This window comes from Petaurus breviceps, unplaced genomic scaffold (assembly GCF_028583685.1).
Source record: "Petaurus breviceps papuanus isolate PSGF00001 unplaced genomic scaffold, PetGlider_PUasm1.0 173, whole genome shotgun sequence".
In the NCBI taxonomy this organism is placed as follows: Eukaryota; Metazoa; Chordata; class Mammalia; order Diprotodontia; family Petauridae; genus Petaurus; species Petaurus breviceps.
The window spans coordinates 20641220-20667096 of record NW_027185759.1 but is presented as its reverse complement, the minus strand read 5'-3'; the positions used below and the strand labels follow the sequence as shown (position 1 = coordinate 20667096).

Genomic DNA, 25877 nt, shown 5'->3' with positions numbered 1-25877 from the left:
GCTGGCTGGAGGGGCTCAAGTGTGGGTATGAAGGAAATATCCTGAAATGCAAAGAACCTGCAATTCACTTCTGGGGACATCAAGGACTGGAAGTTTTTAAGACACACCAGCTTATTCCAGCATCAACAGGACTCAGAAAGAAAAACATAGGCCTGTGAGCTCAAACAACTAGTTCAGCCCTTCTGTTTTACAAAGGAGGAAACCGAAGTCAGGGAGACTCAAGGCCTTTCCTCATTTCACCCACTGAATCTTCACAGGACTCTGCCCTACAAAAGCCAACCATTCAGGGGCAGCCAGGTGGCTCGCAAGTAAGAGCACCAGCCCCAGAGTCGGGATGACCTGGGGATCAAATCCCGGCTCAGATACTCAGCACCACACCCAGAAAAAACTGGCGGAGAAACCTTGAGCAAGTTACTTAGCCCCGATTGCTTTTAAAAAAGAAAAAAAAAGGCAACCATTCAATCAATCTCCAAACTTTTATTACTAATTAATCTACAAGTTTTGTCATTTTTATTTTACTTATTATTATCAGATGCACTGGCACCATCATAGTCAGTAGGAGCAAAAGCAGCTCCTGCCCTCAAGGAGGTTATGTTCTGTCAGAAAACATGACCGACATCAACAAACGGTGGTGATTCACTCTAATGCAATAAACATTTATTGGTGCCAACGATACAAAAGCAAGAAACAAAAGAAACTCTCTGTCTTTAGAAGCCTGATCCCACTGACAAGAGGAAAACCAGGGTAAGAGCCAAAGAGAAATACGGACAAAGATCCAAGAGAGTGGAGCTGATCAGGGAAGGCTTCCCAGGAGAGGCAGCACTGCCTGCGCATCAGGAAGGAGGAGGGAGCACATTGGGGGAGGGAGCTGGGGGGGGGGGGGGGGGGGAGTCGGGTGGGGGGGGGGGGTGGGGGGCGGCTGACCTGCACAAGGGAAGGTGGGCAATGCAAGAGGAGATGAGGAATCCAGGTGGGGCTGGAACACTGAGTAAAGGAAAGGGAGACTTGTGAAATGAGGCTGGGAAACTGGGCCAGAGTCCTGTGGTGGAGGGCCCTGAGGACCAGGCGAGCAAGTCTGTCTCTAAGCCCATCTCAGAGCCCAGGTCAACAGACTCCTCACCCAGTGGGCTGCGGTCAAGGGCTCTGGAAACTCATTTGAACCAGAAGTTGCTCTACAATCCTTTAGGGCAGGCTTCCCAAAACGTTTAAGTGCCACTGCCTGCCAGCAAGCCCTGCTCCCTCCCCTGCCCCTTCCAGAGGACTATCAGGAAAGTCCTCTGACATTCTAAACAAAGCTGCAGTTTGGTTTCCTAACTCCACCACTGATAAACAAGGATTCTCATAACTTTTTAAAAGGTCAGTTTGACCCTGATTTGTCAACAGAACCAATCCAAGCTCTTCAAAAAACAATCAATCAATTTGTACTATCTAATAGTTTTATCTTGTCTTAAAATTGATTGGCTTTCATTAGGAAAAAAAATTCCAAACCATTGGCCAGAGACTAAGGAAGGAGCTGACCTCTAAATGCAATTCACTTTTGAAAAAGGAAAACAAAGTTTTAACTTGGGAAAAGGGGCAATCACCTTACATAGTTAAAAACCAGGCATTACAGAGTTAAGTGTTGGAGGGTGCTTCAAAGGAGGAACATTAAGGAGTCCAGCCGCCACATTTCAATGCTTCCCTACAAGGCCCTGGGGCCAGAGCACCCAGTGTAACTTCCAAAGGCAAGGCGGATTTCGGCCTCTGGACAAAGGCAGGGCAGGAATCCATCTCCAGGGGCAGCAGCTTCTTCCGGCTCTTCTGGGTCCAGTGATAAGGCGCTGCAGGGTCACTAGGACAGTACCCCATCCCCAGGGCAGGTCCCTTTTGATTCAGCTCAGCACTTTTGAGCGTGAGGTGAATTCCAGAAGCACCAGCTGAAGAGGCCATTCTCTATGGACAATTTACCTTTTCTTTCCTCAAGTCAGCTCCCACAGAATTGTGCAGGACAGACAAATAAAGGCAAACACAGAAGCCGTGCCTCTGGCAGCTGAGATCACTGAGCCCCCACCTAGAGCCTGTTTTCACAACATCCCCATGGAATGAGGGGCAGAGCAGAAAAATCCAAGCACAGAAGCATCACCTCGAGCTGCTGAAGATCTGGTGAAAAAGCAAGTGTTTTCTGAAATGGAAAATCACAGGGGCCTCCATGGAGCTCCCCACCTTGAAATCTGGTGTTCTGTGAGGCATAGTCAAGAGTGAAGGCTGAGGGGGACGACTGCGTATTCTCTGGGAACCCCACAGCCAGTGACCAGCAGGTCAGACAAGACATCTGCCCAGGATCCAAGCACTTAGAAGAGGCTCCACTCAGTTCTTTGGGCCCCCTCCCTCCTCCAACAGGCCTCTCTCTGGACTTGTCCCCCTTTACTCGTTATCTCCCCCCAGGAGAATAAGAGCTCTGTGAGGCCAGGACTGGTTTTCTTTTGGCTTGTACTTACAGTTCCAATTAGCACAATGACTGCAGCACATGTAGGCACTTAATGCATGTTTTTGGACTTGGAAGGAAAGCAAGAGAAAGCAAGACTAAGACTGAGCCTGAACAAGATGCTGAATCAGGAACATGCTCCAGCCCATCCCAGCTTTGCCATTACTTACAAGACTGGAAGAAAGAGGCCAATAAAGTCCCTTTTTTTCTGTGTCTTCTATAAAATGAGAGGCTTCAGCTAGGTGACTTTCACAGCCTCAGGGAATCTCAGATCCAGAAACCCCAGAGATCCCAACCCCTCACTACTCTCGGCCAATGAGAGGCTGCCCCAAGCAAACTGATCCCGACAAAGCCAGGGCTCCTGGAGTATGAGGATTTCGGAGCCCTGTGAAAAAATGTGTGGAAAAAAGCCATGGGGCAGCTTTGATCATGGAGGAACCAGGCAGTGACTAAGGGTCACTGCAGCACTGGAAGATCTGCTTTATGAAAGTCCATCCACGGGCAGCCAAAAATGACTGGCTTCTTCTCTGCACACCACAGAAACCGCCCAAATCTCATCCCATTCTCCTTGGCGGCCCTTCCACCATCACTGGGAGAACAGAACTGCATTATAGCCAATACACTGGTAGGAGCTCCAGCGCAATTCATCAGGAGGAGGGGGGACCCCAAGGAAGGGCAGGAATTCTCTTCCTGCACACATCCACAGCTCAATCACTGGATCACTGAGGTCGCTTCTCCTGGTCCCCAGAACAAGCAGCAGAAAGGCCACGTCCCTGATGCCAGGACGAACAAGCTCAGCTCTTCTCACCCACCTACACCTTAGGGATAAGTGACCATGACAGATCAAAAGCAGAGAAATCATCTGCTGCACAAAACTGTTAGTAGGAGAAAACTGACGGAGCCCTTCTATTTATGGCTCCACCCCAGTGAGGGGGAGAAAGGACCCTTTTTATACAGGGGGCACCACAGGGCACAAAGTGCCAGGCCTGGACTGTTAGGAGGATCTGAGTTCAAATCTAGCCTCAGATACTTACTGGCTATGTGACCTGGCCCATTTTCTAACCTGCCTGCCTCAGTTTCCTCATCTGTAAAATGGAGAAAATGGCAGCACTTATTTCCATGGATGCTGTGAAGATCAAATGAGATAATACTTGTAAGCACTTAGCATGACACTTGGGCACACAGCAGGAGCTCTACAGATGCTAGCCGTCATCATCACCACGATCATTATGTCATTGACTGTAATGGGTTCTGACCTTAATAGTTTCATCCAATGAACAATCATTAATAGTCTTCTGTGTGCAAAGAGAATACCCTGTGAGACACGGGGCGGGGGGGAGGGGGGGGGGATCAAAGTCCTTCCAGAACAGTACCACAGAGCACTGGCTCCAGAGTCAGAGGGTCTGAGTTCAAATTCTGCTCTGGGGCCCATCAGTCCTGGGTCTCTGGGCAAATCACCTCCTCTCCCTGGGCCTCAGTTTCCTCATCTGAAAAGCAAGGGGCTGAACTCAATGTGCTCTGCAGTCCCTTCTAGACTTCTACATCTTAAGGTAACATCCCTCCCCCTCCACACAGTTAATCACAAGAGCCAGGACAGTACCTTAAGGTTCACAAACATCACTTCTTTCTATCCTCACAAGAACCTTGGGAGGTAGGAGCTATTCTAGTCTTCCCGTTTTACACACGAGGAAGCTGAGAGTGAGAGAGGTCGAGATTTGCCCAGCATTGAGCACCTAATCTAAAATAGGATTTGAACTCAGAGTCCCCTCCTGGGCTGCCTGAAAGGTGGCATCTGTGCTGGGATCCTGCCTGGGTTTCTGGCCAGCAGAAGCTAGAACCTTAGTTAGTTAAGGGTCTCCAAGCAGCAGGCAGAGGGGGTCTGGCTGCCCAGCACTCATACAATGCCACAAAGTGTCCTCTCGATTCCAACAACTGAATAAAGGTTTCTCAAAGGCAAAAGTTGGCCTAAACCTGTGACTCAGTAGAGAGGAGGAAGCTGGGCGAGCTCTAGAACTGCGTCCCAAGATGGGGTCCTCGTGGTTCACTCAAGTCCCATAATTAACCACTTGCTGTCCTCATCTCAATTCCCTCATTATACTGAAGTACAATTATCAAAATATTTTAAAGTGAAAAAACATTCAAGGACTCCAGGTAAAGAAGCCTCGAGGTGGAGATTGTCTCCCCTGAGAGAAGAAAGGTTTTCTGAGGATGAGACCTATTCACTTTTGCCTGGCACACAGTAGGCACTTAAAAAATGCCTGCCTGCTGATTTAGTGACTGATGCAGTCACTACAGCCTATTGGGCTTACATAAAATTGCTTTCATTTCTGTTTTTTGGGTTTTTTTTAAACTCGCCAGTTCTATAAATTAACTAATTCATTTCCTCTTTTGCTCATTAAAAAATATTCTAATTGGAAATTTTAAAAGGCAGTCCCTATGCTCATGGAGTTCACTAGTTTAGCATTATCCAGTATTCTGACAGAATGCATTTAAAAACACAAAAAAGCTCTTCCTATGGTTAGGAAAATGTTTCTGTGTTTTCAACAAAAATGAATTCAAGTCAAGAAGCATTTGTTAAATACTACTAGGTGCCATGTGCTATGCTAGGGATACAGAGAGAAACCTAAAACTGCCCCTGTCATCAGGAACCCTACACCCAAAGGTGGGAAGGGGTCCACACCACCACAACACAGCCCAGCCCAACAGCAATGGATACAGTTCCTGGAAACTAGCAATGCTGCTAGTTCCTGGGAATTCTGATCATTCTTGTAACCTGGTTCAGGCAGGATCATGGAAACTGCTTAAGATCTATTCATTTGTGCAGTATTTGAAATAATATTTGTCAAGCACTTAGCCTTGCACATGGCGGGCACTTGGTAAATGCTTCCCCTTCCCTTCCCCCCCTTAAACATACCCCTGGCCCTGTTACAGGAGAGGGAGTTCTAATTAAGCTCAGTCAGCTATTAAGCATTCTTGGAGTGCCAGGGACCGTGCTAAGTGCCGTCCACAACCTCAAGGGCAGAGACCAGATCGAAACCCTTTTTTGCATTTCTTGCCACTGCTCCCTTGTCTACAAGGGACCGACAAACGTTGGCTGACTATGTGAGGTGACCCCAAATCTATTTTCAAATCTGTCAGGAATAGCTGAGATGTCATTCTGGGAAGGGAGATAAGGACAGATAACAATTAGAGGTCACTGGCAGTGCTAAGTTTCTCTGATCGCATGGAGATGCCAGATTTAGCCATTTGGTACAGAGTGCTAAATGAAAGGGCACCAGACCTCAGTCCAAGCCTCTGCCTCCTAGCTGTGCGGCCATGGACAAGTCACTCAATCTCTCATTTGGGAAATGAAGGTAACTCTGAGCACAGGATCCCTGTGAGGAAATTCCCGTGGACTATCCTGGCAAGAAAAGCACAGAAGAAAGCTGGGCCAAAGTGCTGCCTCTGACACTAGCTGGGCACACATGGGCAAGCTACTCAGCCTCTCTGTGCCTCAGCTCCCTCACCTGCCAAATGGGGATAACATCATTCCGTGAGGATCAAACCACATAAGGTCTGTGCAGCCTGTTCAAACCCTGAGGCAGTTATAAAATGTCTATTATTGTGATTCTTATTGAGATTCAAAAGAGAAGGAAAAAAGGCAAAACTAAAAGAACCACACAGTGATCTTGACCACAGGAGGAAAAGTGAATCAGAAAGTGACCACAAATTCTGAGGTGGGCTTCACAAGAGGGACAGAAAAGATATTCAGATACTTGGTGCAGGGAAATTAACTTAAATGCAAAAATGAAATACAAAGTAAAAACTTAAAAAATAAAATAAAGGCTAAAGAATTATAAATAATTACTAAGGATATTTAGTTGTATTCATTTTTAACCTAAGGTTTCTAATAAAATACTTAATTTCAGGGGCAGGTAGGTGACGTCCATAGAGCACCAGCCCTGGAGTCAGGAGGACCTGAGTTCAAATCCGGCCTCAGATACTTAACATAAAACTATCCATGTGACCTTGGGCAAGTCACTTAATCCCAACTGCCTTACCTTACCCTCTCCAAAAAAAAAATTTTAATTTGAAAAGTCTAACCCCAAAGAAACCTTTCAGCACTACCTAAACATAAGTTACTGTTCACTGCCTATATTTTTATACTCACTGAAAGTTTATAAAGCATGTGGCAAGTCAAGTCTAAAAAGCAGCCTTGGGAGTCTAGTGAGAAAGAGACAGGGAGGGCACCAAATCTCTCACCCAAGATGCCAATCTCTCCCAGCATGTGTGGCTGATGATGGTAGCAGGCATGAAATAGCCCCCAACATAATTCTGGTTTCACACTGCCTGGGGGTTCAAAGAAGGCAGACACTGGTGCTACTTGATAAGAATTAAGCTGCTTTCATTTCCATCAGTATCCAAGCAGATTCCTAAGGTATAAAATGTTGAGTTTATGCAAAAATCCTTGCTGGGGCAGGAGACTAGCTCAGCAAATGTGCCCCATGTCCATAAACTGCTGCTGTTCCTCAAGTCTCTTCCTGACATAAACAGCACAAATAATAAATACACACAGAACCTTTGAAAGTTTTCAGTTATACCTTGTCTCCAAATTTCCCCTGCAGTTAGAAAAACAGGATCAGAAGCTGCCTTCTCTCTGGCTGAGTTCAAACCATGATTTCCCAGCTCCCACCTCTCATCACAGGGGTAGGCCTACAGGGAGGCAACAAGTGCTAGACCCTTGCAAAGTCAATCAGGTGATTTTCAGTTTTTCCATTCTCTGATAACTCAATAATTACTACATATCTTTTCATTCTGAAAGATGCTTCCCCCTCCCCCCTAATAAATCCTCAATTACGAGAGAGTTATAAAGAAATTATAGAGATAATAAAAAAATTCCTTTCCATTTGGCTTCAGGACATGTTCTTATACTCTGGCATTCAGTTACAGTGTCTCTGAGGGTCTGTTGATTCATAACCCTTCTAATGAATAAAGAAAATACCCTGGTAAAAGCCTATTCCAAAACATGAAGGAAATTGGCCAGCAGCCCTAAGCTGCCCGGTTTTAAATAGTTGCCTGCTTACCACTCTCTACTGGGAAGACATGGTGGTCTTCTGCCTGACTATGGCAGAAAAAGCCTCAAGCACCAGGCTAAACTAAAGAGATCCCTTTTTCTTCAAAATCACTCCATTCACAGTATCCATTCTCCTACGTTTGGGGAAGGTGACAGTTGTTGCTTTAGGGACGGCGGCCTTGATATAAACAGTTGAGCAGGATTTCGTACTGTGGGTGCTGGAGCTGGAGTCCTGAGGAGCTGAAACACTGCCCCAGGTGACTCACAAGCTGGGTGACCCTGGGCAAGAAAATATTTCTATTAATTCGAAAATGTTGCCCTAGTTTCCTTAACTATAAAAGGAAAAAAATAATAGTGTGTACCCTCTCCCTTCACGGTGGTTTGCCAACCAGAAGGGCCTGGCACACAGGAGGCACCTAATGAAAGCCCATTTCCGGCCTGCCCTGTGTACACACTCCTAGGCTCCCCCACTAGGCCAGTCTTCATACTTTGGTCTCCAGTGCCTCACACATGGCAGGCACTTAATGAACACCTGATCGATCCACAGAGGCAGCAGAAGCAGCAATGGCGATGTAGGGCTGCATGGGAAAGGCATCAAATCCTGTTTAATGACAAACCAGATAAGGGGAGATCTGGAGGAGCTGAGAATGATTCACAAAGTTTAACCCTCCAAGAATGTGAAATAAGGAAAGTCCAGAGGGAATCTGGTTTAGGGGACCAATGACAAGAGCTGGCCTCAAAGCCAAGAAGACCTGAGTTCAAATCCAGTCTCAGACTTGTAAAAGCTTTGTGACCCTAGGAGTCACCAAACTTGTTACTGCTCTGGGCAGCTCTCGAAGAGTTTCACAGAGCAGTGAACTGAGAGGTCCATTCCCCATCCCCAGGTCCAGATTTGCAGCTGACATGCTAAGCTGGAGGTGATGGGTGGAACTCAAGGTGGAGAGGTTCAGGAGGCCTCATCTGTCTGACTCCAGCTCTGAACTATAATGATTATTGTCCCTGGTCCCCTGCCCTTGGACAGAGCAATCTCCCTGTCTGGTCCACTCAGCCTTTTCCTTCTCTCCCTCACTCAGCCCAGGATAGTTCACAAATGTAAAGGAGAACAGCAGGTCGTGAGGTACAAGAAGTGCTAGCCTATGTAAAAATGTGCATACCTTTGACCCAGCAATACTACTTGTAGGGCTGTATGCCAAAGAGGCCATAAAAATGGGGAAAGGACCCAAGTGTATAAAAATATTTATAGCAACTCTTTTTGTGGTGGCCAACAACTGGAAATTGAAGGGCTGCCCATCACTTGGGGAATGACGGAACAAGTTGTGGTAAATTAATGTAATGGACTACTACTGTGCTGTAAGAGATAATGACCAGGTGGACTTCATCATAACCTGGAGATCCTGATGAGCTGATGCTGAGTGAAGCAAGCAGAACCGGGAGAACACCGTCACGGTCACAGCCACAGTGCTTGATGACTGACTGATGGACCTGGCCCTTCTCGGCAATGCAAGGCCCTAAAACAACTGCAGGAGACTCGTGGTGGAAAATGCCATCTGCATCCAGAGAGCAAAGCAGACTATTTTCTTTTTTTGTTTTGTTTTGTTTTGTTTTCTTCTTTCTCATGGTTCCTCCCATTCGTTCTAATTCTTCTATACAACATGATTAATGAGAAAATATATTTCAAAGGAATGTATGTATAGAGCCTATATCAGACTGCACATCATCTTAGGGAGTGGGGAGGGAAGAAAATTTAAAACTTATGGAAGTGAATGTTGAAAACTTAAAAGAAACAAATTAACTTATAAAAAAAAAGTACTGGTCTAGAGCCAACCTTACCTTGAAACAGACAGAAACAGTGAAGCAAAATCGAGCACTGCAGAGGCCGCTCCTAACAGTGTGAACAGCATTCTGCCCTCATGGTCCCCCACCTCTCTGCTGAAAAGAGGAAGGCACTTTCCCATTACATGGCTCCCACAGTCATCTTGCCTGCTGTTCTCTACAGCGGGTCCCTGCGTAGGTCTGTGACAGCCCCTGTGATGAACTTCTGCCACCCTAGCAAGGCTGATCCCCTCCAGAAGCCACGCTCAGACAACCTGGTGTGGCCCAGGGCCACAATCTGTGCCTGGACTTTGATCCTAGAATAATGTGACTTAAATCATCATCCTAACAACCTCTCTCATGCCCATGGCACTCTGGAAGATTTACAAAGCTCTTTCCTCCCTCATCACAGACAACCTTCTACAAGGGGAAATGCCTACGGAGTTCCAGCAGTGGTGAACACAGGCTTCAATAACCTGACCAAGAGCAAGGGAAAAAAGGCCAGGCCTGACTCACACACTAGGCTTCTTGTGGGAAGGATAAAACCTTCCCCAAACCCTGCAGAGTGCATGGCCTACAAAGCAGGTCCCATCTCCCCTGCCAGTCCAGGGTCTGGTGTCTTTGAATAGCGCTTAATAAATGTTTACTGATTAATGAAAACAGCCCGACTGATAGTTACCTCTCCAAAGCCTCCCTGGGGGTGGTGGCCACTTTCCCCAGAGAGAGAATCTGGTCTCAGGCATTCAATCAGTGATACCTGGTTCTCAGCATCCTGCCCCTGCCAAGCTGAAGTCACTCCTTGTGGTGTTTGCTGCTGGTTCCATTCCTGTCCCTGTCTTTTCATCCTGACTTTGCCACTGCCGCCATCAGAGGGGCCTTTTCCCCTTGAGCCTCTCTCCAAGCTCATGTGGTCTAAACCAGAGGTTTTAAAATGGGAGGGGGGGGGAAGTTAGGGGGGCCCTGACAGTCTGATAAAGCCTATGGAACCTTTCTTAAAATCATGCTTTTAAATGCATAAAGGGAACCAATTATGTAGACATAGTTACCATAAAAACAAGTTTAGTAACCCCAGGTTAAGAACTCCTGATCTAACAGAAAAAGTCTCACTGAAACTGGGTTCCAGGGCAGTTAGGTGGTACAGTGAATAGAGCACCGGCCCTGGAGTCAGGAGGACCTGAGTTCAAATCCAACCTCATACACAACAAGTACTAGCTGTGTGACCTTGGGCAAGTCACTTAACCCCAATTGCCCTCCAAAAAAGCAAAAAAAAAAGGAAACTGGGTTCCAATCAGCACCTGCAAACTAGAGAACCATGGGCAAGCTCCCTTAACCCCGCTAAATCTTAATTTCCTCATCTGTAAAATGGAGATAATATTTATATACTACCCATTCCATGGAGTTAGCATGAAAAAACAAACCAACACTGTATAAATCATAAGGCACTGTATAAAACATAACCATGCCCTTGACCTTTTTTTCATCTTTTCCTTTCCTTTTTTTTGGGGGGGTGAGATGGGATGAGGGTAGGGGGCGGCACTGTATCCATAAGATTCTCTGGCTGGAGTTGGAAGGAACCTTGGAGGTCACCAATTCCAAACCTCTCATTGTAGAGATGAAGGAAGATAACTGGCTTGCCCAGTCCTCCCAGGGTGCACGGCAGGGCTGGGATTAGAAGCCAGGAAGATCACAGATCTTGAACCCCTGCTCCTGCCAGAGAACAGTTAGGGAACCCAGAACCCCCTCTATATATTAAATGATGCTCTATTCACCCTTCCCCCTCCCTTTTTACCTCAGTACATCTTATTTCAAGTTCAGCGACTTCCCCTTTACCCATCATGGAAAATGTGGCTCAGTGGCCTTGGTGCCAGATGGGAATCTGGGCAATGCAGCCAGATAGTGATGTCTGCTGCATTCCTTGGGAGCAGATGCTAAAAGCTTAGTAGGTCCAGTCAAAAGCCCACTGACCTTACTTCAGAAATGGAATCATCCATTTGAGATGAGTCAATTCAATTCAGGGAGCGCTGGCTCAGCACCCACGATGGCAGGCCAGTACTGGGGCATGAATTCTGAGGCCTTCCCTCTGCCAATAATCTCCAGTTTATCCCTCATATACCGTATATCGCAGGAGCACATGATTGTTTCCTTGTTATCTCCTCCATCTGACTGTGAGTGCCCTGAGGGCAGGGACTGCCTTCTGCCCAGTTCTTAGCACAGCGCCTGGCACATAGGAGCATAGGAGGTACTTAACAATGACTGTTCTCTCCCCCTCTTCCTTTCAGTGGGAGGGAAATAAATTCAATCCAGAGCTAGTCCTCAGTCCCACACTCATCAGGCCAGCCTGCTGGTTTTACAGATGCAGAGCTCAGACCTGCTTCCAGGTCTCCTGACTCCAAATACAGAACTCCAGGCAGCTGGAGTGGAAGGCCCTCAGGGTTTTACAGACGCAGAAGGGCTGAGCCACCTGCCCTGGAGGAATAACAGAGCTCGGTGAGAGCTGAGCCCCGGGGGTCTGCTTCCAAGCTGAGCCTGAGTTGAGTCATCTTCAAACAGCAACAAAAATGAAAAGCAGCAGCATGTGCCTGGAATGTGCCAGGCTGGCTTATCGAGAAGTCATTTTAAAAAGACATGTTCACAGTCAAGGGAGGAATCAGTTTTGCTTGACTGTGCATATTGGTTAGGAGGGTTTTCCAACAGTGGTGGGAGAGGTGAGAAAAAGAGAAAATATTTTTGTAATTTAGGGGTGGCTAGGTGGCACAGTGACTAGAGCACCAGCCCTGAAGTCAGGAAGACCTGAGTTCAAATCCGGCCTCAGACACTTAACACAAAACTAGCTGTGTGACCTTGGGCAAGTCACTTAACCCCAATTGCCCTACCTTCCCCTCCAAAAAGCAAATAATAGTAATAAAATAAAATTTAATTTAATTTAAGATCAACAGAGCTATCCACTGGACAAAAATCATTAGACAATGAAAACTAGTGAGTGGCCTGGCCTAGAAATGTCCGATGCCTTATGGAAAATTAAAACGTCTTAAACTTTAAAAGGGAACAGACCATAAAGGCGAAGGCCTGGCACTTATCAGAACAAGCTGCCCCAGGGTCATTTCATATCCAGCAGGACAGAAAATGTTCAGTTCATTTTTACATTAAAGAGCCAACTCACCAAGAACAAGGCTGAGGATAAATTCTATTTCTGGTAGAAGACCTTCTATAGTTCAGATTTCCTGTCATGGGGCATTAAAATTCTACCAACAATTCTGGCAACTGGAAGTTTCAGAAAGTTGAACGAGAATAGAAATGTTACCATGAAAAAGCAAATGCAAAAACCCGACTCTTCCAGGGAGGGGAAGACCCCAGCCAGGAGGCAGGATGGATGGATAACTGTCCTGTCTCACTAAAGACACAGCCACTCACAGTTGGTGATGTTTCCCCATCATAGTCCATTTGTATCTGAGGTGACATGACTGGCACTTTACACGGCCACCTCACATTCACCCCAAGTTCCTTCATTTGACCAACAGAAACAATTATGCTACAGCTTCCCTGCATTCTCTCACCACCCAGAGTCCTCCAAGATCAAGAAAAAGCTTCTTCTCCTACCCCCACTCCCACCCCATCTCTCCTTCTGGCCTGGAGCAACTCTGTGAGAAAATTTTTAATAAAATTATACTGTTTGCTATGATAGTCTATGGCCCACATATTAACCAAGAGATAATATCCTAATGATTATGACTAGCACCTAATTTACCTAATGCCTGCAAACTAATTTACTGGAAAGAGAAAAGCTGCAAAAAGAGCCTGGATATCAGACAAAAACATCACCAAGCTGCTTTTCAATTCATCAATACTCTAACGACACAATGACAGACCACCTTCAGCAGCTCCTGAGAAAAAGGAGCCCCTCTGATTTTTCCAACACTTCAATGCCTATTCGGCACAAATTTTAACCATTACACTTAGAGAAAACTACCAATTTGTGTCCATGCTGGCTCTGGCACTTTCTAGCTGACCCTTAGCCCTTCTGGGCTTCGCCAAGGAGCCAAGAAACCTTGGCAGTACAATGGAAATATATGTACGACCAACGGGAAAACACTCTGAAACTCCGAGTCACTGAGAAATGTGAATTTTTTAAAATGCAAGACACTCCAATCCCTGATGAAACAAAACTGCCAGAGAGCAATGAAAATACACCGAGTAGGGGTAACTGGCCTTGCCTCGTGGCAGCACTAGTGGTGGTAGTAACAGCAGCAGCAGCAGCAGCAGCAAGCATTTCTATAAAGCCTACCCTGTGTCTGCCAGGCACTAGCTAAGTGCCTTACAATTATTACTTATTTGAGCTTCACAACCACTCTGGGAGGTCAGGGCTACAATTATCCCCGTTTTATAGTTGAGGAAACTGAGGCAGACAGAGCTTAAATGACTTGCCCAGGGTCCCACAGTTAGCATCTGAGACCAGATTTGAGTCACTATGGCCCCACGTGGCAGGTTCCCACCCAAGAAGGACTATAAATGGCATGACCCAGACAGATGGCCACTAGACCAGGGGGAGTACCGGGGAGGAGGGAGAAGGAACAATAACCCAAGGGCTGCCAGGGCACCCTGGACAGGAGGTCTCTCCTCTATGGAAGATTTGGGAGAGATTATGGAGAAGAAATATCTGGGCTCCAAGGGCATAGACGGAGAGCAATCTGTGCCTTTGGAGAGAGAAGCCACAGGAGGGAGACCACAGAGCCACAGAAGTATTACATAAGGATGATCATTAAGCTGTCTACAAAAAGATGCAGCTCAGATCAATTACATCACAAGCATTTATGAAGCACCTGCTGTGTGTGTGCAAATACAGTTCCCAAGAAGGAAATGATCCTTGCCATACAAGAGGCTGACCTCCCATGGGCAAGCCCAGCCCACAAGAGATGTACATATGGTATCAACAGAACACAAATAAATACAAATATATGCAAGGTAGTGGGAGAGAGCTGGCACTTGCAGTTGGGGGGAATCAAGAAAAGATTCCCACAAAAGATGGTGCTTAAGATGAGTCTTAAAGGACTCCGTGAAGCAGACAAGCCTGAGGGATGACCAGGGCAATGGCAGGGAGGTGACAGATGAGAGTGCCGAATGCCAGATGGGGTGCACCAAGGAGTGTGGGAAGGTGAGTCACATCCAGCGAGGTGGGAAGACAGCAAGGCACCAGGCTGTAAAGTGCTGAGAGGCAGGGGCAGCATAAGCCTGGGGCTGGAGATGTGCAGAGGGAGCAGTGAGAGCCCTGAGGGCTAATGGGGTCATCAAGCCAGGACAGAGCCTTGGGAACATTCAGGAAATGTGATCACTCCATGGGCTTGTTCTGTCTTCCAGGAGTCCCACAAAACATCATTAAGACCCCGGTGGGCTGCAGGAGCAAAGTGAGGCACAGCCACAGTATGGGTGGGGTCCTCCCTCCTCCCCAGTCCAGCTCTGGTGGCCCCAAACCCTTTCTGATATCCCTCGCTGGCTAGCTCTCCCTGCCCCACCTGCTGGAGTTCCTCTGTCTGGCTGCAGGCCGGTCCCCACTTCCTCCCTCCCAGGAGAACGTAAGCTCAAGGACAACAATCTTTTAGTTTTTGCCTCAGTCTCCCTGGTGCCTGGCAATAGTAGTCCCACATTTTTACTAGACCTGGGCTTTCATGGGGGTCAGGAGGTCCCAGTGAAAAAGTCTTCTCCCAATGGAAGTGGGTGTCTTCTGCTGATAGAGGTGGGCCTCTGGGCCTAAGAGAAGTGTTCTAGCACCAGCCTGCTTCATCCACACAGAAGCAGGCCTTAAACCAGGCTCTCTCCCAGGCAACAGGGCCAACTCACCATGACATCTTGTGGCCTCTGTCCTTTGCACATAGTAGGTATTACGTAAATGCTGGTTAAATAGAAGAGAATCCTCAAAGTACCAATAACCAAAGTCTGTGCCTCTCTATGGAAGCCAGGACCTGGATAAAAGGACCCTAGGAGCCTTACTGAACAGATGAACTGTTGGCCTTTGGTTGATTGAAAAGTACCCAAGGGAACAATGCTACAATGTTATTCTAGATAACTACAAAAAAAATAAAGTAGGCAGAGGGCCACGATACAATCGCACCCAATCTCTGCCACTTCAGATCTATGTGACCTTGAGCAAGCCAGTGGAGCGCCATTCTAGGCCTCAGCTTCCTCATCTGTAAAGGGAGGGAGGCACTCCACATAACCTCCTAGGTCTAGCAAGTCAACAAAAAATCACTTTTGCAAAGGGCCCAACCCCCATGGCTCATTCACTATACATAAAATGCCAAGAAAAATACTTTGCTAACACTCTGCAATGTTCAAAATCTTCCCAGAGATTTGCTAGAGGTAGATATAACATGAAATAACAAAGAGCGCAATTACAGAAGCAGCTGGCTACACGGAGGCACTGAGGAGAGCGCTGGGGCTGGAGTCGGGAAGACCTAAGTTCAAATCCAGCTGCATGACCCTGGGCAAGTCACCTCACCTCTCTTTGCCTCAGTCTCCTCAACTGTGAAATAATAATGGGACTGAATGCACTTAAAAGCATAGTGCCTGACACACAGTGGGTGCTCAATAAATGCTTATTCCCCCAACAAGTTCTAAGAAAATGATAAGAGGTGGCCCCAAATCCTGGGGGCCCTGGGTCTGACACCTCCTGTCTGCCTGGGTGACCCTCGGGCTGCCCTCTGTGGGTCCGGGAGGTCACAAGTCCTAGCCCTTCCCTAAGGAACAAGTAAAGCAAGCTCCAGGACAGCAAATGGATTTGTGAATTGAATCTTTACTTTAACAGGAACTGACTGTGAAGAAAACAAAGAATTGCTCCCTGTATCTCTATCTTCCCCTGTCTGACCACAATCCTCCAGCTTAAGCTGTAAAGTCAGACCTCTAAGGCTTCATAGCTCCTTTCTCTACACAGGCACCCCACTTTTATAAAGAGAGGTGGGGGCACTGGGGCTCACCAGAACTCCCTGACTCCAAGGCCATGTCTCTACCCACAAACAGCAAGCTCTCCTTCTTGTGAAAACTCAGGTGGGATAAAAGCCTGGAAATGGGGACTCTCTTTCTATGCCTGAGTCTTAGATGGTAGGAAAAAGTTTCCTTGTTTTCTGCCAGCCCCTTCCTTGCTTGCAAGACCATCAACCCTTCTCCAACAGAAAAGCGCCTTCAACAAGGACCTCCCTGAAAACAGCTGAGATCATCTCTCTCTTAACTGAGGCTTTTTCTAGCAGACTTGTATCAAATTCCCGCTCTAGCAGTCAGAGGCTGTATAAATGAAGCTAATCAGAAGCTCTCTGGGGGAGCCTGGTGGCAAGGTGAGCAGTCAGGAAGACCCGAGTTACTCCAAGACCTCAGACACACACAGTCTGTGTGACCCTGGGAGGTACATGGGACCTCCCTCCACCTCAGTGTCCCCATCTGAAAAATGGGGTTGTTAATAGCAGGTACATACCTCACAGCAGCACTATGACAGTCACTATGCAAGCTGCAACATCCTAGAGACGTGTTATGGAGAAGAACCAGAGCTGTTTTTACCAGCTATTAGCTCAGTGTTCCTTGCCTGTAAATAAGGCTAACAATTCTGCTGCCGTGGGAGCCAATGTCCACGGAGCTTACTGACGGAGGGCCTCCATATAGGCTTAATTATCATATCGTATTATTATTCCATAAGAGCTAATGATGACCGTCTACTCCTGGGCTGTGAGGAGGCTTCAATGACAGCAAACAAGTGAGGACTTTACAGCCTCCCCCAAAGGACGGTCTTGGGGCGACCACAGACCATGGGGGCCTCACTGCTACATGAACCAGAACTTCTTTGGTTGGGGTGGGGGTGGAGCCCACAGGCTTGCAGCTTTGACATCTAGAGTCTGGTTTTCTGCGGCACTTGCCTCTCAAGGCTGTACAAGCTCATGCCCAGGCATATTTAGTCAAGATGCTTTGGACCCTCCCAGAGCTTCCTGAATGGCGGGCAGGCAGCAGAAAAGGGGAAAGTGTCATTTCCTAGGTTTGCTCCCATTCTAGCTCTTTTTGAAAATAAATAGCCAGCCAACACCTAGTCACAGACCTAGAAATCTTCCCATGGCTCCCTACTGCCCCTTGACTACCATACAGACTTGTCAGCCCAGCATTTAAAGCCCACCACCATCGGCATCTAACCAAATGCCCTGGCAGTGCCCTGCTCCCCATCTTCATGCATTTGCTGTCCTGGCTGACCTGCTGGAAGGCCATCCTCCTCACCATCACCCAGTCCAAGGGCTGGGCCTCTCTTGTCCCTCATTCCTCAGGCCTCTCCATGTTCCTGAGGCTTATCCACTCTTCTTTTACTCCTCCACAAGTGAACCAGAAAGCAGGCCAGAGAGGGCTAATCCATCACCTCTGGAACCTTTGCCCCAGGACCCCTGCTGTGCTGACTGGTGCCAGCCTCCGTGGCCCACAATTTCAGGCAGGCCCTACTCCTGACCACCGGCTCACCACCCACCCTGCCAACTTCACCTCCCTCTCCAGACTCTCTTAGAGCCCTAACCAAACCCCCTCTGACACTGCTCCTTTGCTCTGACCCAAAGTGGCCTTCAGGGAACAGTGCTCCCCTCACCAAGTCCCCTCAGGGCAGGGCCTATCTCTGCTTTTGTATCCCCACCCCCAGCATTGTTTGGGACTTTTTCTTTCTTTGATTCACATTGGCTCCCCTGCCTGAGTAGAATATCAGCTCGAAGAGAGGAAAGGCATGTTCACTTTTTTCCCCTTTTGTTACCCCCAGCACAGAACACAGGCCTAGCACAGAATAGGCCACTAGTAAACCTTTTGTCACTAAACACAGTGAACAGTCATGCTGAGGGAAGACTCCTGGCCATCCAATACACAAACCTTGTGCAACTCAAGGCTTTTGGACAAACAAGTAAAATGAAAACTTGCTGAGCAAAACAGATAGTCCCTTAAGCACTAATAAGCAAGTGAGTCCAGGCCTCCCGGGGCAGGTGGCTGTCCACACTCCTGTACTCCCATAAAGTATCAAGTGAGACCCTCAGCCCTTTCATTAAGAACACAATCAATCAGGGGTGGCAAGGTGGCACAGTGAATAGAGCACTGGCCCTGGAGTCAGGAGGACCTGAGTTCAAATACAGCCTCAGACACTTAACACAAAAACTAGCCATGTGACCTTGGGCAAGTCACTTAACCCCAACTGTCCTCCAAAAAGCAAAAAAAAAAAAAAAAATCCACAATCAATCTCCTAGCTGACTTGACCCGGCTGTTTCCTTTGAGAGAAGGAAACAGATTTTGTTATCCTGAATCTTTGATTGACCCAACAGTTACTAATACCAAGTGCGGGCAGAGGGAATGTCTCAATGTGGACAGATAACTGAAAGGGACAAATTATCTGTCCACTTATCACAGTCATAGTCAAAGTGGACCACAGAAAGTTCTCCTTCCTGGCAAACTGCTTAATCTGTGGTACCAGTTTGGGCAAAATGGCAGGTAAGATTGTCACGTCAATGGTCCAACAAATAGCACTTGCCACATACTTGGGGCCAATCCATTCCAGGCCTGTCAAAGGAGGTTCCCCAGCACTCTTACACAGCACAGAGAACATCCATCAAGGCCAACGTCCAAAGGCAATCAGAGCATTTTCTGGCTCCCACCATGAGACTGAGGGTAGAAGTGCCCCTATGTCCTGCTCCCCCCTCCTTCTTCCAGAGAGAATCTTGGCTTCTGTCCCGGACCCAGCCTGACTGGGATTGCTGAGTTTCTCCTCAAACCTTGGCCTGTGCAGGTTGCTCTCCCTTCCTGGCCTTCCTGATGCGATGCCAAGCTTCATTCTTCTCGCTCCTTTTTAGGGGTCATCTTCCCACAGGGAAGCGTGAGTTCCTTGGGGCTTTGCTTATCCCCAACACTCAGCCCCGTGCCTGACATACAGTAAGCATTTATTAATGTTTTACCCATCCATGGGTCTACTCACCATCCCCTCAACCCTGGATCAGCTGCCAAATGCCTCTTCCTAGGGCACAAGTCTGACCACACCACTGTGCCGGTCCGCATCTGAAGCACAGGGCCTGGCACCTAATAAAGGCTTGCTGACTGACCTGACTCTGCTCAGTGCTCAGGGGCACCGGCCTCCTTGAAACACCCCACACATGGCACTCCTGTCATAGCAGTTTCCCCATCTGGAAAGCTCTCCCTCCCTGTCTCTGACTCCCAGCTTCCCTGGCTTCCTGCAGGGCTCCAAACCAATCCCCTTCCCTTCCTTCTGAGATCAGTCTCCTATCACCCTGTAGATGTCTTCTTGTCTCCTCTCTGTGAGCTCCATGAAAGCAAGGACTGTTGGGGCCTTTCTTTGCATCCCCAGCACTTGGTACAGTCCCTGGCACATAGTAAGGGCTTAATCAATACTTGTTGACTCAATATCAATACTTGATACCAAAAAGAGATCAGCTTTTAAAGTTCATTTTTTGAGGGTTTTTTTTTTTTAAGCTGAGTTAAGAACTTAGGTTCACAGACTTGGAGGAGAAAAAGACCACTAGAGGTCATCTACCACAGCCCCTTCATTTTTAAGACAGTGCCCACCTGGAGGGCAAGGACTGGCTTTCTGGTTTGTCTTCATAGCCCAGCCCAAAGCACAACACCCGCCCAGCACAAGGAAGCTGGCTGAACTGAACTGAACATAAAGGCCTGAAGAGCCGGCCCCAAGTCAGACAGTGGGCCCTGTGTGGAGGCCACAAATCCAGGTCCTCTCCTCCAAATCTAGGGCACTTTCTGCTGAACGATGGTCCCCTGGCACTCACATTTTAACTGAACAAGCCACCACAAGCACTTCACTCTGTGCTGGTTGCTTTCTGTCATGTTTTGGGGAGTTTTTTCCCAAGAATTACTAGGGCATCTGCACCACTGATATCTGTAAGAGCATTATGTGAAGCCACGACTTCTCTCCAAGGACTAAGATTGGGCACATTAAACATCATCCAAAACTAAATGCTCTTGATGAGTTTTCACAAAAACGGCAAGAAACAAGATCCACGCAGATAAGTTCCATAAGGGGTCCATAACAACTGACTACAGACACTTTTAGCCCACGTGAGCCAGCAAAGAGCGACACCAAGGCCCAGGAAGGAATGTTTCTCCAAGCAAGGATCATAGATTGTTGGTAAAGCCAGATGGGGACCTGACATAGAGAAAGAAACCTCATATCCATGGCAATACTTCATATGTCTGGAGTATTTTAAAACATTACATACTACAGTGCTTCCCACCAAGTGATGCAATACTGGAATGCAGCAAAATAACCCACAGACCCATTCTACTACAGAGGTACCTGACCTCTGGAACCAAACAACCAAACTGAAGAATGAGGATGGGAATGTGACCCAAAAAGTGAATGTTCTAGAGTCAGGAGCCCCAAGCTCTGAGCCTGGCGACCAGCTTGGAGCTGGCGCTTGTCTAAGACCACAAAGGTGGGAAGGAGCAGAGCCAGGGAGAGAGTTGGGCTGTGATCTGTGCTTGTCTACTGTTCATAAGCCATAAGCAAAGAAGAGACCCCCTCGGACCCTTGCAAGGCCAGTGACCTCATTTCTAGAGCCTGCCGTCCTTCCTTTGCCTCCACATTATGCAATGTGCTTGTGGGATGAAGGCAGAAAGGATGGAATGGCCAAGCAGTCAGTCCTCTATAGGACGCTGACAGACTGCACTGTTTTCACCAGGCTCACTCTGAACAAAAAGAAAGCTATCCTAATGATATTAAGTGTTCTGAAAGCACAAGGTTCTTTTTTTTTTTTTAATGGAAGACATATCAACCAGCTGCTTCATGGTCTGCTAACAACAACCTTGTTTTCTCTGGTGGGAAAAAATTAAAATGCAAAAACCAGGTATCTGTAAAATGCTTTTGTTAGAACAGAAGCATTTATCATAAACCTATTTGGTGTTTTCATGGAGACACATGAACCACTGGATAGAAGTAGAAAAGGTTTCAATCTGAAATCATGAGGACACCCAAATGCTTTTCCTTTGAGGTATCAACTGTGCCAAGGTTTAGGAACATAAAAACAGACTCTCATGCACACACATATACACAGCTATCCAAATAAACGAACAAACCTAAACCAAACAACCATATTCAAAAACTTCAAGTCATAAAAGGAACATCTAAAAATAAGATGCACCCTCATAAATACATTTACAAGTATTTATATATATACTGTGCAAGGCAGCAAGGAATACTGGCCTCTGAAGATCTAGGTTCGGGTCCTACCTTTAACACATACTGACTATTACCCTGGGCAAGTCACTTAACATTTTGGTACCCCAATGTAGCTTCAACTAAATACTGCAGGGCAGTTACCTAATTGAACCAATGAAATCTCCAGTCCAAACCCAGATACACATGCACGCACATACACATGAGCACACGCGAAAGGCCATTTGATTTTATAGAAGGAAAATATCTTGGGTAAACAAAGCAAGACTTTTTATTTTAAAATCAAGCCTAGGCTTCCCAAGACTGGCTGTGATCTCTAGAGGGTCAGGGGCTGACAACAACCCTAATATAAATTTGCCCTTGGAAACCTGTTTGTAAGCATAAGATCAGGACATTATTCTGAGCAGATGGAATGTGATTAACCAAGTCCAAGAATCAAATCACCAGTGACATCTTTATTCTTATCAATCAGCCATGTTAGGATGCCCTCACTGGTGAGCTAAACACACCTGCCACAACCTAATCGGTACCCTCCCTCCCCTTTTCTTCTTGGTCCCTGAAAGAAATGCTTCACTCCCAAAATGGGACAGAATCACAAACAATGAGATGTGATCGTTCTGGACTGTATGTGAAATGCTGGGGTAAGAATAGGAGACAATATCACTGGGAAGAAAATACAAATATTGTCTTTCCTAGGAGACCAAAAGGGTCCTCAAAGTCAGACACAACAAACAGTAAAAACCTGGAAAGGAAAAGAGAAACTGCGGAAGAGGTTGGGGGGAGGAGGGCACCTGAGGAGGAGAGAGAAAGAAGGAGGAGGAAGATGAATCAAACAATCAACAAGCATCCCAAATCACAAATGGAAAGTCTGAGTTCGGCATAGTCACATCAATGCAAAAAATCGAACAAAAAAATAAACACAAACTAGGAAGCACCTTGGGCATCCTCATTGTCTAGGGTGTCTAGAAAAAAGCAGGCAGGTGGCCACAAATGGGAGGGGACAAGAAGAGCAGCGGAGAGAGGGCTTCAAAGGCAGGGGCAGAAGGGCTGCAGCGGGCAGCTGAGGGGCCACAGGCGCGGCAGAGGGCGGGAGGAGGGGAGGCGCAGGGACAGCGGAGAGGTGGCAGAAGGCAAGGGCAGAAAGAAAAGAGGACAGAGGGGAGAAGGGAGTTGAGGAAGTAGGAGAGGACTGAGGCAGAAGCAGAAGCGAGGGGGATGAAACAAAGGAGAGTCAGTGGGATGCGAGAGGTCAAGGACGGCTGAAACTCGCCTACCAAGGCCATCAAGTTGAGAGGGCTGGTGAGTTCAGTGCTAGGAAATGGGGGGAAGGACGGACCAGGGGGTTCTTCGGGTTTTTTCCTGGCAGTCCTGCATCCCTTGGACAGCCCTAGAGGTCTGCCATCCCCAAGGAACTTGTTGCCCGCTCCCCATCCCATCCCTCCGAAACACACGAAGAGGCTACTCTGGGTCTCTCCAAGGGCTCGCTGCCCCCGGATGCCGCAGCAGGGGAGCCAGGATGGCCCTGCTCTGCCCGATGCCTCACCCCCATAAAGGAGCCTTCCCAGGGATCCTCGGGGCCCCCAGTCTGCCCTGGCACCTCTTGAAAGAATTTCGAGCTGGAGCTCGCTCTCCTCCCAGAGGGGTCCATCCAGGGGACGCTAGAGCGAACCCGTCCTCAGCCCATCCGCGGGACTCGGAACCCTCTCCGGTCAAGCAAGCCAACCGCACTTCCCTCGACCCCAAATGCTCGAGGCAACCCAGATCAGGGACTAGAGAACAGGGGGGGCAGGGGACCGGCGGAGCCAGCGGCTCCCAAAGCGCCCCAGGCATTCACACCGAGGGCAAACACAGGCACTGTCAGCCCGTGTCGGCTGAGGGTCCTCCAGCACCCGCTAAATTCAGTTGCATAAAAAACCCCACGCAGATGAGTCGCTCTGGGGCTCGGAGCCGCATCCCAAAGGATCGGTTCAAACTCTATTTCCCCCGGGGTGAGTGAGCTGCCCTGGGGCATCGCTGGCTGCTTCCGCCTACATTTTCGGGGTTCCGGCCATCACCGGGGGGCTCCCCGAGTCCCCAGGGCCGCCCCACCTCCCGAACTCACACACGCTCCCCGGACTCCCCAGGCCAGCCTACCTCGCCGCCGTGCCCGTCGAAGATGCCGAAGATGGACGGGTGCGTCTTGTTGACCAGGTCGGTGAGGACTTCGAAGCGATCCTCCATGTGGTCCCTCCGGCCCTGGATGGAGTAGACCGCCACGTTGTGGCTCTTGAACTCCCAGGTCTTGGAAAACTCGGCCTCCAGCACGTCGAGGCCCCCGAGCCGGTCGTTCTGCATGATCTCGGCCACCTTGCCCTTGACCATCTTCACGGCGTCCCGGCTCGACTTGACGATGGTCTTCACCTCGTCCGTGTGGAAGAAGTAACTCCACAGGGCCAGGCTGATGCAGAGCAGGAAGAGCGTCTCCGGTCTCAGCAAGAAGTAGCGCATGATGCGACCCAGCAGAGACAGCAAAGTCATGGTATCTTCTATCATTTATTATCGCTAACGCCCCAACCTCGACCGAGGCGCACCCCGAAGGCTCCTGCGGTCCTAGAGCGAGGAGGCGGGAGGGAGGGAGGGACGAGGAGGAGGAGGGATGGAGTAGAGGAGGGGAAGAAGGGAGGAAAAGGAGGAGAGAGATGGAGGGGGGAAGGATGGAGGGAGAAGGAATAGGAGGAGAGTGGAAGAGGCGAGAGATGGAGGGAAGGAGACAGAGGAGAGGAAGGGGCAGTGCGGGAGGAGGAGAAGTACAGAAGTGGAAGAAAGGAGCGGAGGGATGGAGGCAGAGGAGAGGACAAGAGGCACAGCAGCGGAGAAGTGCGGGAGGAGGAGCGGCGGCGGCGGCGGAGGGAAGGGAAAACAATCAGTGCGCGCCGGCTCTCGGGCTCGGGCCAGCCCCGAAGGGCAGGCGGCCGCGCTCCCTTTGTCTCCCCGCCCCGGCCCCGGCCCGGTCCCCTACCTGCGCCCTCCTCCCGGCGCCCCTTTGTCCCGAATCGGGCTCCTCGGCCGCGGCGGCGACAGCGGCGACAGCGGCGACGGGCGCCGCCGCCCGGGGAGGGCGCAGGGGCCCCGCGCCGCCGCCGCAGCCGCCCGGGTCCAAGTTGGCGCGGCGGCCCGGCGGGGGGGCGGGCGGCGCCTCGGGCGTGCCCCGGGGGCGCGGGCAGCGGCAGGTGAGGTGGCGCGGGGAGGACGAGGAGGAGGAGGAGGGCACGAAGCCGCCGCAGCCGCCGCCGGTCCCCGCGCCCGGACGCCTCTCAGCCGCCGCCGGCGCCGCTCGGGCCCGGGAGAAAGTTTGGCAGGAGCCTCGGAGGAGGCGCGGGGAGCTCGCAGCTCGGAGCCCGGCGACGCCGCACTGTCCCTCCGAGCCGCCGGCAGCCTGGCCCTGCCTCCGCCTCCGCCTCCCTCCCTCCCTCTCTGTCTCACGCGGCCCGCGCGCGCTCCCTCGCGCTCGTGCCCCGGCCCCGCCCCCTGCTCTAAGCCCCGCCCCGGGGCCCCGCTCTCAGGCCGGGTCTCTCCCCACCTCCCTGGAGCCGTCCGAGAGCGAGGCGCCGCGGCGGGCACGCGCCGCCACCCCGGGGCCTCCCCTCCCCTGCGGACCACCCCATCTCCGCTTGGCCCGGGGAAACCGAGAGGGGAGGAGAAGGGGCACGGCGGATATTACCTCGGCCGCCCGCCCCCCGCGGATTATTGTCCTGCGACCTGCTCCCGATCTCGGGGAAGCACCGTGCGGTCTGGGTCCGATTCGTGGGCCGAAGGGTTCCCGGAGCCGCGGCCGCCCGCTGGGATCGGAAGCTGCACGTGAGCCTCCCCCCCTCCGTCCCAGCGCACAGTGGTGCGGTCTGCGGTGTGCCCGGCATAAGGCAAGCGAGAAGGGACGCACTTCCTCGGACGCGAGCGGCTTCCTCGCTCCAACCGGCGCCCCGCGCTTCGGCCCCGGGCCAGGGGCTGCTGGGTGAGGCAAGCGTGGCCAGCCTAGGGCCTGAGGGCCGGGCTGAGGAGCCCCCGGCGCCAAGGCTCTGACCCGGCGAGCGCGGGCTTGCAGCTGACCGATCCGACACGACCCTTCTTGCTGGCGCTGCGGGTCGTGCGGCGGCGGCGGGCTTGCACAGAGCGCTTCCGAGTTCTCGAAGCGCTTTCTCTTTCCCCCCCGGCAGTTCCGTAGGGCGCAGACCCCCCCCCCCCGGGGTTCGGTTCCCCGACCCCACGGACGCGGGCTGGGAGACTCCGGACCCCGAGGGTACTGGACCGGGGAAGAAGCGGCCCCAGGTGAGGGCAGACCGGCCTGGCCGGAGCCGAGTCCGTCCCGACGGGCGGCCAGCGCA

At 49.9% G+C, this 25877-nt stretch overlaps 1 protein-coding gene across 2 annotated transcripts in view; it reads right to left on the bottom strand.

The window, feature by feature from the left end:
• Positions 1–25348, bottom strand: part of PPM1L (protein phosphatase, Mg2+/Mn2+ dependent 1L) — a 310982-nt gene extending 285634 nt beyond the window's left edge. The window contains exons 1-2 of one of the 2 annotated variants that reach the window (XM_069083498.1): positions 25217–25348; positions 23650–24105 (exon numbers count right to left, since the gene is read on the bottom strand). In XM_069083498.1, coding sequence (XP_068939599.1) covers positions 23650–24048 — 399 coding nt within the window. In that variant the 5' untranslated portion in view covers positions 24049–24105; positions 25217–25348. Of the gene's footprint in view, positions 1–23649; positions 24413–25216 lie in introns of those variants that run through there. The other variant, XM_069083499.1, reaches the window with a different exon arrangement.
• Between the last annotated feature and the right edge of the window lie 529 nt (positions 25349–25877).